The 13,334-nt window shown below is 36.2% G+C and overlaps 1 protein-coding gene across 1 annotated transcript; it reads right to left on the reverse strand.

Annotated features, from left to right (window-relative positions):
- Positions 1-1,198: 1,198 nt before the first annotated feature.
- Positions 1,199-12,544, reverse strand: LOC149190829 (zinc finger CCCH domain-containing protein 40-like). The gene is made up of 5 exons (XM_089412276.1): positions 12,337-12,544; positions 11,829-12,046; positions 8,981-9,250; positions 3,885-4,108; positions 1,199-2,207 (listed from the first exon to the last, which is right to left on the reverse strand). The coding sequence occupies exons 2-5, from the start codon at positions 11,931-11,933 to the stop codon at positions 1,433-1,435; spliced, it is 1,374 nt and encodes a 457-aa protein (XP_089268402.1). The 5' UTR covers positions 11,934-12,046; positions 12,337-12,544; the 3' UTR covers positions 1,199-1,432.
- Between the last annotated feature and the right edge of the window lie 790 nt (positions 12,545-13,334).

Below are 13,334 nucleotides of genomic sequence, written 5' to 3' on the forward strand. Positions count from 1 at the left end.
TCAACCTGTTCCTTTAACATCTTCAAGTGTGTTGCGTGTTTAACTTCAATAGTTGTCCGTGCACCAACGGAACCATTTGTGGTCCTTTAATTAATTACCATTTAGCATTTTTTGCTACCGTCATTCATTCCGCTCTTATCAGTTCATAGCCATTAATTATAATAGGTCGTTATTTAAATAAAATGGTACGTAAAACTCACATGCCTCAATAACAAGCAGCAACATGAGACATTTGAACTACAATAACTGTTTAACCAATAAAAGTATTTAGAGATAACAGTAGAACTAATAAGCGAGAAAAGTAAGGAGTTGAACTGGATTGACACAGTTACATATACAAATACAAGTTTAGGACTTCCTGCCTAGAATCGGTCTCAAATACAAGTTTAGGACTTCCTGCCTAGAATTGGTCTGAGATGTTACTTGTGCACTAAACACCCAGGAGAAAACTATTTGAGAAACGTGGAGGAAGCCCAACAGGTCAGGTTTTAAATCACAACTAATCATTCCAAAGCCTACTTAAAATGTGAGGTATCCTGTATCATATTTCAAGATTCGAAAAAACAAGATAAGCCTACTTTCTTATTTCAACGTTTACAAAATTTCAGATTCCGCAAACACCTGCCATTCAGAGATGGCAGACCATTATACTCAAATTTCCAAAACTTACAGTCCAAAAAGGAGTTAAATTCCATATTCCAAATGCAGCAATTTCAGAGAACAGTTCTATTCAACGTAAATCGAAATAAAACATGATGCGTGGATTGTGTTAAAAGATACAAGGTTCAACTTTGTACAGACGAGGAGCCACCATTTTCATAAGATAAATACCTTCAGCCACAAACCAACAAGTTCACTTTCATCCTTCCAAGTTGAGCAAAGTTTCTAAAGTTGATTCTACTATTTAATTTGGATAAGTAATCTACATAGTTGAACATGCAGATACCACGGCTTCTAGAGAACAAAAGCCTGTACCACGATATACATATAACCTACGATTCTAGCACTTAACCATTCCCAAAATTTATTGCTTGAAATATTCATGTACTACAAGTATATTATAGCATGTGGTCTTTGTGTCCACATGGCTATATTCAATAAGATTTTAGTAGGTTTTCGGAACCCACAAAACAAGTTTATCCACTAATTACCTAAACAAAGCACACACAAATAAACCAAAACATGCAAGGGCAGAAGAGATCGACAATTTTGAAGCACATTTGAGAATAATAATTGGCCCCATATAGTAGCATACAGATGATTATGACAATTGACGAATGATTCTGGTTTTTAACATGGAAAACAAATACAAGTGTATAACCAGTACCACTTTTGAACCTCGGTGATTACATATATCCCATGTTGAAAGTTGGCGTTTCTTTCATAATAAAGAAAATACATTAAAATAAGAAAACAAATATTAGTGCTTGTGTTAATACTGTGGGTGATAATATGGTGGGGGTAGTGGCGGTGGTGGGGCTGATTGATATGGTGGATATTGCTGATATGGTGGCGGGGGACCATAAGAAGGCCCGTAATAGTGATGATATTGACCTTCTTGAGACTGTTGTGATCCATAATAGGAACCATCTGGAGGCCCGTGTGGAGCCGTTTGAGAATGTTGACCCTCCTGCCCTTCATTTGCTGTGCCTTGTTTACTGCTGCCAGGCTCTTGTGCTGGAGCAACAGCTCCCATTCTTTGAGGATCCATGGATGGATAGTATGTCCTTTCTGATGGTGGGGGCGGAGGAGGAATATTGAAGTAATTTAGAGAAGGCTGTTCCTGACTGTTCTGTGGCTGCTGTTGGCTTTGGTGCTGTGAAACAACAGCTCTTGGAAGCATACCACTAATAATTTTTGCAGCTTCATCTCCTTGATTCTCAACTTCTGGTTTAGGAGCCTGTGGCTTTCCCCACAACAGCTTTAATCTCAAGCCTTTTATAACTAGCTTGTTGGACAAATTCTCTGCTGCTTTCTCAGCCCCTTCTCTGGTTGTATATGTAACAAATGCACATGCTCTTTGAAAGACAAGTCTGATAGACTCAATTTCACCATATGCATAAAAATTGTCCTTAAGATCAGCTTCAGTAACCCTTGAATCAAGCCCGCCCACATACAGAGTCTTTATACTCTCATCTTCAGGAGGAACAAGAGATGGCATCTCACCAGCTTTATTCAACAACCTTGCTGCAACTGGATCATTTACTCTGCTCAGAGATAAATCATAAAAAACCATTAAATTCAAGAAGGAAGTTATCTATATTGACAACAATTTAACGATGTAATGAAATTTGTTGAATCATGGTCAAGAAAAGGCCCCATTAGCCCCCATTATTTTTCTTCCTGACAAAATATGCATCCTCCAACCTTGCAGAAAAAGTATAGTTTAGCAATTAACAATCAGAACAGAATGATGTAATGAGCAATTGCCAATATATAAGAATGCATATATTTGTTCAAGCTTCTTTTAAAGTTTGTTATATCCTTTCAAAAGAATGCCAACAGAACATGATGTTCCTTTCACGACACTACCCTCTCAGAGCTTGTACATATCTGACTGACAATGTTTGTCTGGAACCAAAAAACATCACTTAAATGATAAATATGCCTTTCAGGAGCCTTGGAATCGAGAACACCATATAATTACAGCAACCAAAGCATATACGGTTTAATTGAAGAAAATGGATCAATAATAAAAGGGCATGAAAAACATCAATACGATGCCACATGAAAATTCCATTTTGATGTTAACAAACAAGGAAAACAATAGGATTTCATAAATTAACAAACACTTAGAAACGTCAAGAATTGACCATGGGGAAGGCTTGACTAAAACCTTTCATTTATGTATGTTAGATACACTAGAGGCAGTTTATCATCTTGTCTATCACATCCCAATAACACTCTTTGATGTTAAGTGCAACCACTATTTGCCAATAAAGCTTTAGCTCACTCACTTTCTAATTCCCATGCCCTAAATAGAAGCCAAATTACCAAAACAAGTGATATGGAATCGATGGTGCCAAAACAAACTCCCACATTAGATTCTGAGTTTCAACTAGATTTGTTAAAATTGGCAACTAAGGTCAAATTCCAATTTGGGCAAGTCTTTTGAAGAAGATAATTATGGCATTGAATTCCTCTTTTCGAGAGGACAAAAATTGACCTAAAAATCATCAAATTTGGATAAGGAGAAATGTATTTTTGAATTTATGCCCACTCTTATGTAAATTTTCAAGGTAGGCTCAAAAGGACCAAACGTCATGACACTTTTAGAGATAGGCCTGGAATTGCACAGAAGTTAACAAGCTTGTTCAATGTCGGCTTTAACATTGGTTAACAAAAGGTAAAATGAGCATTGATTTTTCTCTGTATCTTATGTATTTTTGAATTTATGCCCACTCTTATGTAAATTTTATGTATTTTTGAATTTATGCCCACTCTTATGTAAATTTTCAAGGTAGGCTCAAAAGGACCAAACGTCATGACACTTTTAGAGATAGGCCTGGAATTGCACTGAAGTTAACAAGCTTGTTCAATGTCGGCTTTAACATTGGTTAACAAAAGGTAAAATGAGCATTGATTTTTCTCTGTATCTTATAGACATACTAATCACAACCAAGTCTGACTCACTGAGTCAATGTGATATGTGTTTAACTCGCAGACATACTCGATTCAGTTTCCTCTTCAAGTTGGCTTGACTCAAAAGAGTCTGGTAACACTGGTTCAGCATCCAAACATGCAGAATTTTGTATATAGGGTATATAGGGGTTATGCGAGACTTCAAAAAATGATTATGGATTGCACCTCAGAAAATATCAGACAATAACTTCAACACACCAAAGAATCAACTGAATCAAGAATATTTAGACAATAATGCTTACCCATAATATCGATCTTTTATATTCTGCTGAGAAAGCTCCCCTGTTATAGGCATCTCATGCCGGTATGGACATTCAGCACCACGTGTACACTCACCACGAACATAAAAACTACATACATGAGCACGGTTTCTTCTGTAATATGGTGTTGTCCTTTGAAGCTTCAATATCGTATCATTTGGACGGACCTTTCCATATGATGATTCATAATCTATTCCTGCTCTAGCCTGCAAAAGCCACATTCGATGAGTCTTTTGCCTCAAAAAGAGCAAGCTAACGTAAAGAGGGCTAACATTTAACCAAACATTAACCAGTTAACTAATTATCAATCCATTTAGCTATTCTTGCTCTGTCCTGCAGAATCAACAGACAATAGGCCTTTACCTCAAAGAAATAGATTTTCAGCAAACACAATTAAACCAACTTTTTTCAACTGATAAAGTTAAAACAAATAAGCCTTTAGGAAAGTAGTCTCCACACATATGGACAACCCAGAATAACAATATAGTGAATATCCTCGATATGCAAATAATCAATGAATCATGTTCAGACTAGATCATATGATGTTTACAAATGAGGTAAAGCCTCAAATACATATGCACAGGGTTTGCTTTAGCTACCCTAAAACCCTAAACATGGGACCACTAAGGCAACCTATTAACCATCAATGTCGGCTGTAACTACCCACTAAAGGTGTACCATCAATGACTTAAAGGCCACTGGATTACCAGATCCGAAGGGGCTTGAAGCAGGATCTGCAGATCCACATTTCAGATCAAGATACAAATACAAATCAACCCACATCTGCATGGGATCTGACACGTAAATGGATCATTCAAGCCCAGAAACAGATCCACTGCTGCCAAAACAAATCTTCTACCAGCTCACCCTCACATGCCAGATCCCAAGCAAATAAAATTAGAGTTTTAGGGGTTTTTGAATCCTCACATGCCAGATCCCAAGCAAATAAAATTAGAGTTTTAGGGGTTTTTGAATTTTTATTAAAGGATGTTTTGCCACGTGTTTGAAACCCCACACAGTGGATATTCTAAGGTAAGTTATAGCTAAGTTCTTAATTACCTGAAGGCTGTAAAGCATATGATAAAGCTCAAGGAAAGGTTCAAGAAATTAAAATATTAATTTTCAGTTTCTTATTATGCTGGTGGGAAAGCTCTGGAAGAGGACTGAGACATTTTATAGATAACATTATATAGTATATAGTATATACATAATTTTCAGTTTTCTTTGTGTAGATATTTAAAAATTTAATTTCAGTTTCTGATTATGCTGGCGAAGCTCTGGGAACCCCATCCAACTCTAGGTCAGGTCTCCTCTTAGAACAGTATGATACATAGACCATAACAAGTTGTCAAACAATGCATGAAATTGATTTACCATCATACCCTGCTGGGAAACTTTAGACTTTTAGGCAGATTTAGAGGAAGACAAGTATTTTGTGTGATGTAAATTTATAATATTCAGGTGATGAGGATGTAGACTCATTTTGAGATGTGTCATTAGACCTACTCTACATTATCACATCAATAGAGTGTGTTGGAAAATGTAACTAGGTTCAGTCTTCATAATATCTCATGTACTATTGATTTTATGTATTCGATGTAAAAGAAAAACAAAATTTATTATTATTATTTTGTAGCTTGGGTTTCATGCTCAAGGTCATTTTATTTATAGGTCAAGTACCCATTAAGTGCTTCTAGGGCTTTGTCATGAAATCAAAAAGTCAAAGAAGACATTGTCATATGTAAAGACCCTATTTGGCATGTTGTATCATGTAAAAAGTATTTATTTAGCGTCCAAAGAGTCAAATGTCCTCCTCCTAGATCAAGTATTTATTTTGTAGCTTGGGTTTCATGCTCAAGGTCATTTTATTTATAGGTCAAGTACCCATTAAGTGCTTCTAGGGCTTTGTCATGAAATCAAAAAGTCAAAGAAGACATTGTCATATGTAAAGACCCTATTTGGCATGTTGTATCATGTAAAAAGTATTTATTTAGCGTCCAAAGAGTCAAATGTCCTCCTCCTAGATCAAGTCGGCTTTACAAGAAGACCAGTCAACCTAGCAATGACAAGTCGGCCTCACAATGACAGTTTGAGCTCCAAGAAAAGGCTATGTAGAAGTCATGAAGTCAAAAAGTCAAAGTCGTCATTGTCATATGTAAAGACCCTATTTGGCATGTTCTATCATGTAAAATGTATTTATTTAGAGTCAAAAGAGTCAAATGTCCTCCTCCTAGAACAAGTCAGCTTACAAGAAGACCAGTCAACCTAGCCATGACAAGTCGGCCTCACAATGACAGTTTGAGCTCCAAGAAAAGGCTATATAGACAAGGCATTCAACCTCACTTGAAGACAATCCAATCAGCTCACAAAAAGACAAAAAAAGAAGACTAAAGTCAAGCGAAGAAGAGAAGAACTCAAGGAAAAAAGATCGAAGCATTTTTGAGACTGTTTTGGGTTACATCATCTCACACATGCGAGTAAACTATGGCATCTTCTGCAACAGCAAGACTGAAACTGCAGTCACTATAGAAGGCTGAAGTTTGGGGTTCAAAAGGAAGAAAGAGACATTTATCACCATCTTTTCCCACACGTGTGAAGCTAGGGTTTCTGCAGCTAGGCCGAAAATTGCCATCATAAGTTGCAGGTCCAAAATTGTGGTCAAAGGAAGAAGTCACAGCAGTTGTGAAGCAAGTTTGACTTGGGTTGACTTTGTGAGAAGCAAGTTCATCAAGGAGAAGTTTGACTTGGTCTTGGAGGGGTCTTTGTCTTGGGTTGTAGGCCTTGGAATTCATCATTTGAAGATTCTAAAAGAAGAGAAGAATTCTTGTGGGTTTTCCTCTCAAGAGGAGGGGTTTTGGCACTGGCTTACAGCCTATATCTTGGGTCGTCTTGTGTTATTGATCTTCAAGCTTTGGTAGCTGTTTGATGATAAAAGAACACTATAATAATCAAGTAAAGAAAAAGCTAACTACAGGTACATCAAGTTAAGTAAAAGAACATCACAAGCAGTTATCAAAATTAAGAGAAATCACCCTAATCTAGCTGCCCTTGATTTCTCAACAGTGTGATGATTGATAAGACTGTGTTTTGTATTTACAATTTTATCCTTTTTGTATAAAGCATGAAGCATCATGATTTCGGTCTTCAGAGTTATAAACTATCTAATTATTTCAGTTATAATTTTGTGATTCATGAATGGTTTTGCTTCTTAACTTTGAATATATTTTCTTTTTCTTTTCATTGTACTTTCTTTTCTTATACATGACATTTCCCCACAGCATCCAGATCCTAGCTTTTCAAAAGTCTGGTAGATCCATAATCCAGATCCGGATCTGTTCCCTAGTAACTCAGGATGATCCTCAGACCTCAAACATTTTATTAACTTGCTTCTGCTATTCATATTTACCTGTGCAAATTCATACAATGAACATGATTTTTATGTAAGAAATTTTCTGGTAATACCTCTTCATGCTCTACTTTTAATGGATGAATGAACTAGATATACTTGCCAATTCCTCATACCACTGATTCTTAATCTACATTGCAAGGCATTTTGCAGAATTAAATGATTAAAATACCAGCAAGCCAATATTCCATAAAATTTCCCAGAATTTGGATTGCGCTACTTGCACATCTGCAGTGTAAAGGATTTCATGCCATTCACAAGAATATGGTATAATGGACAACAGAACGAGAATATAATGATGGAGGAAGAAATTGAGGATTATTTGGAGGGGTAGAAGGACTTATTCTGTATTCAGGTCAAGGGATGAGCTATTTTCTCATTGGAATGAGACAGGTCAAAGGAGGAGCTATTTGCATGTTGGAATGAGACTTAGTGTCACAGGATATGGAGTCTAACAAGGAACAAGAGATCATATTCTAGCTCCCTCCACAAACCTTAGTAACATTCGAACTGCAGATGGCAAGGGGGCTTCTAGAAAGGATATTTATCCCACTCTAACTATAAGAGAAAGCAAAATTCTCCTGGTAGAACAGGATGACAGAACAGGCACTAAGGTCACTGCAGGTGCTGCAGTTCAGGATCATCTCTCCACTGGTTCTGGCATTATATCCAAGGGTTTTTCATGCAAACGACACTTCATGCAAAAGGAGACAGGATATGCAACCTCATTCACAACCAGATCAAAGGTGTCAAATCTCGATGATGTGAATATCTATAGAGCCCCTCTTCTATGCTAAGAAGAATAAGTTATAGGAGGAACTAGTAGATTTGACAGATGTTTGGAGTTTAGAAATCTTAGTCTGGAGGAATTAGTTGGTGGAGGTTTCCAGGAGCAGTGTTATCAGAACCAGAGAGGAACTGGTAGAACTTTTGCATATTTGTGTATAAATGGTTTGGATTCATAAGGATGCACATGAATACATATGTTTTCCTTTAAAATTTAAATATTTTTTATATATTTTTTATCAACGGGTTTTTTGGTATGGTATTACCAGTTTCAGTCTAGTTTTCACCAGTTCCCAGTTTGGGGGTGGGGGGAGGGGAGTCTACCAGTTCTGTTGACGATTTGATTCTGATAACATTGCCCAGGGGTGAAAAGAAGAGAAGGAAAGGATAGAGAAGTTTGAAGTGAGGGTGAGAAGAAGAAAAAGTTTGCATGATGTAGAACAGGGGGTCAAATTGGTCCTGGGACAACTTGTTACAATAGGGGATGTGTTATTACAATGGCAATGTGAAGAAGCTTCCATTGGGTTTCCCACAAATTTTTCCATGGAAAAAAGAAGTACAATGCCTAAAATGGCACCTGAAATTTTCTATTTCTGTGGGACTTTGAGGTTGGCTAGATTCTAAAGAGAATTTATTCAGCAAAAGGTTAAGAAATGTGTGTATATTTAAGAACATTACAAAATCATAAATGAGAGCCAAAAAAACTACAGGTAGAAGTTGCAAAACAGAGAATCCTTCTATAAAACAACATAAAACATGAAGTTATATATATTATGATAAATAATTAAATAAAATGCAGTTAGAGACTAGCATTACACTTGGAATCTACCAATGATTTTCCTACATAAAATAGAATTCATAGATTGACAAGAGTAGAAAAATGCACCTTGCGATCCTGTTCCTCGGCAAAATACTCTCTATTAACATCACTCCTCGGAATGGCCTCATTGGAGTTAATGGCCAAGGCTGTATCTCGAACTTGGACTGGCAATCCATATTCGAGATCAAGCAGACACACCTGACAAACGTTTTTGAGTTTACAGCATGTTTGGCAAACCTCTGTTTTCTTGTACCTTGCATCACGGCCTGGTCTCCACCTGAAAACTGTAAATGGTCTGGTGCAAATTTTACACTCTTTGTCAAAATTTGCCTTCGTCTGCACCCAAAAAAAATCATTTAAACTTAATTCCACCACATATGTCAGTGCTTTTACAAGCCATATATAAATATACATTCCGCATAGTACACAAGCGCTAAAATTTGAAATAAGCAATTTCATGCATCATAGCTTTTAAGTTTTGGAGAATAGTATCTTCTCTTTCTCCTTGCATGGCTCTATTCTATATCTCTACTTACTGAAATGACAAAAGTACTTAAAAGACGAATTAGCTTGTTAAAACGCAAGACATATATAACAACTTGACCAAGTCTCTGAATATACGATCTCTTTTATGTTTTAAGTAATGATACAATAAAATAACTAGAGAAATAAGAGAGGATAATAGGATAGGCTTTTCGAAACTATTGACCTAAAGCCTATCCTATTATCCAACCTCAAACAAATTTTACACAGTAAAAGTCCAATGCATTCTTCATTATTAAACCAAATGAAAAATCAAAAACTTCATGCTATTGTATCAAATTTTGAAAGGACAGACAATTGCATCACAAACAATTGCATTCTTCATTTTGAAATCAAATAAAAAATCAAAACCCCATGTGACAGCAATATTGTTTATCAAATTTTGAAGCAAAATCAGATTTCACGATCTGATCCATTAAACAAAAAAAAGAATAGAAGCACCTTATTTCCTGGGACCTAACTTGTTAAACCACGTTGCCATCTTCACTGACAACCAGGTCTGATTACTGTGAACAGTGTTGTGTATAATTTCAATCTTGCCTACTGTGTCGTTCCTACAGACAGTACATCAGAGTTGTAAACAACAGCACCCCTCAAAATTTTAAAAAATTTAGATCATACTTCTTGACCACTTTCTCATGTTTTGATGAACATTAAAGTGAGCTAGCAGCCTAGAAGAGAAACTAGCATGGTCAATGATCTCAATTCAACTAAGCTATTGTGTACCACATGGTGGAATATAATCATACCCTGAAAGTCAATCCAGAAATAGCAGGTAAAGGTGGTACAAGCTACAACAGTAAAGACAAACATTTTCATATCGAGAATGGGCTACAGGTTAAACATGGATCATGGTGTGTTGTCTGGTACACTGGGTGCCTGGCAAGGGAATTTGGACCTCTGAATTCAAGACGGCTCCTGGCCACTATGCTGACTTTAGGCAGATAGTTAAACAGTCTCCTCAGAATAAGCTCTTGGAAAAAACTGGTATGATATTTGAAAAGAGTGAAGCTAGATCATTTCAAGCATAAGTATAGCAGCCTTATCCAAATCATAGTTGAAAAAATCACCAAGTCTTCCTACTATTCTTGTGTGAAGATCTGCTCAACCCTGCCGCTAAGTTGAATTAAAATGGTCTCAGTTCTGACTCTCTGCAGGCAAGTCCAAGTCTCCAACATCAAGTCAGACCCACAAGTTCTCACAGATCATACCCTCATCCACAAGTTACTCATGGGTTATTAGCTGGCCACCGAGTTCTAACTTCCAAGCAGATGGCAAAGTCATGGGCATCAAATATAAATGTGAAGGAAATAAAAATCGTATTTTTGGGCACTTTCTGCCGCACAGTTTACACTGTATCTGAGTGTAACTATTACACTCCGGCATTGCCATGGAGTTTTTAACGTTAATCTAAATAGGTATTCTAAGTAGGCCAGGATTCTCCATGAGAATATTGGATACCATCTCCAGAAGAAATCCCCACCACTTCCTTGAAATCCCCGTTGCCTGCAAACTTGTTATTAAAGAGAGCTCTACCTTCAAGATTAAAGTTAAGTTCATCAGTCACAGTCGCTTTCCAGGCCAATGCCACCCATTTTTCAAAAAACCACAAAGGAACAACCAGCCCGTTAAAATCCCAAATTAGAGTTCTGGCTTAGATATTAAAACTCTAAGCAACTATAACCTTCAAATTTTCAAACGTCACATAACATGTCAGTCACCTGCCAACCATAGACCCCCACAATAGGAACAGGTGGTCAAGTGTATATATGAGCAAACGAAAAACTATCATTAAAGAAATAAAATATAGACATAACGATGTAAATTTTTTGAACGTTTAGAAAAAGGACCTACATCAAACACACAATAATACACCATAGATCTACATATAGAACCATATCATATAAATCTTAAATACATTAAACACGGAAGACAAACGCTGCTGCTTGAGAAATGACAAAACCAGAAATATATCGGCAAAATTTAGGTTAACCAAACAGTTGAAATCTCTCGTTACTCCTTATCCTCAGACACTCTTTAGGTTTGTGAAAATGGTAAATGGGAAAAAGAAGACTGGTGCGTTGTGTTGATATTATGCTAATGTTATTTTAGCATTCATTGAATTTATTTCACAGTGACCATGGGAAGAGCCTGACTTATGGATATACTGGTATGAATACAAGCAGCAAAACACACAAGCAGGCACACCCAAAGAGAGACGTCGTTTAAAACGTGAGGATTTTAATCAAAATTTGATTAAATTATAACCATATTCAACTCTCGATTGTGTTAAAATGGTCTTGTAGACCAAGTTGGTATCAGGATTTTGAAAAATAAACCGAAAACGAAACATAATGAGTTCCAGACTTACCATTCGCACGTAAGGGTTATCACCGAGGCAGGACTCGCATATAATGGGGAAATCAGAGCGCTCCCAGCCATCGGCCTCTGTGTCTCTAAGCAGTCTGTGAGCCATCCTCCTTACCTGTCGCCTGTATTCCTCTGCTGCCCAGACCCTCCTCTCTTCCCTGTGATTTGATCAATATTTATCTACACGGGCCGAATTTGGCTCCGCACAAGTGACAAAATCTGCAACCCGCAAAGCCAATAGGAGGTTATTGCACATAAACTAAAATTTCCGGCCAAACGAAAAACAATTTCTAGAAAACAATTTCTAGATTTAACTCCAAATCACTGACGTTTGATGAAATTTTCGAATATTCGGTCATATATATGCTTTAAAAATTGCCCTTCTACGAATAAAATACAGAAATAAAAAGAAAAACCCTAATCGATCTGCCATTACATTTGTCGAGAAGGGACACCCATTTCTAGTTTTATTGCGTACAAGATTCTACAGGGGGAACATGAATACATACGTTATGGGGATAAAATTCTGTAGATCGAAGCGAGCCACAGTTCAGTAAAGGAAAGGGTATGAGTCTCTGTAAACCCGATGCCGTTGCCCTTGTCGAGGAAGCCGCCGTTCCTGACTTTTGCTTGGTGAAGTGTTAAAATCGTTTTTGGAGATGATAAAATCCCATTCTATGAGCCCCTCCCCGAACGAAATATAGCGATCACGGAATATAATGATTTGTTCTGGTTCACATCAGGTTCACTTTATATATATAATTATAAATTCCTAAAATCTTTTTTAAATATTTTTACATTAATTGGCAATATATGTTTTAGACCATTTTAGTGGAGGAGTGATGTATAGGTGTAAGGTAAGACAATTTGTTAATATTTTTATATGTCGGTTTAATACGTTGAATTTATATAAATATTTCTAATTTAAAGCAAGGAAAAAATTAATATGTTATATGTTTAATTTAAGACTTTTATGATTCATATTGTAGATAAATGTCTTTCGAATTAATCACATCATTAAGATTCTGTTGATGTTTTGAAACAATTAAAAATCAGTGAATCTTCAAAAATAAATAGCATGGATGCATCATTGCCCAGAGTTAACCGTTGGAAATTCGGGCAATGATGCATCATGCTATTTATTTTTGAAGATTGATTAATTTTCTCACCTTGTTCTGAGGATGAACCACATTAGTTGGTTCGAAATGTCGACCAAATCCTAATGATGTGATTATTCTAAAAGACATTTATCTAAGTTATATGTCCATTAAAAATAATATACACTCCACCAAGAATGGTGGAAATATTGTGTGTAAAAAAAAAATGTTACATTGTAATTTTGTTTACCAATTTTTTTAGATAAAAGAATATCATATTATTAAAATATATCATTTATAAACAGCAGCAATAAGTTAAGATACATTCTATCTTATAAAATAGAATAATAAATCTATAACCATATTTAAATTTAATTAATAAGCATATAAAAACTTTAATATTTACAATA

The sequence above is a fragment of the Pinus tabuliformis genome, chromosome 3_1 (genome assembly GCF_031772625.1).
Source record: "Pinus tabuliformis cultivar Carrire ecotype Pingquan chromosome 3_1, CPIR1, whole genome shotgun sequence".
In the NCBI taxonomy this organism is placed as follows: domain Eukaryota; kingdom Viridiplantae; phylum Streptophyta; class Pinopsida; order Pinales; family Pinaceae; genus Pinus; species Pinus tabuliformis.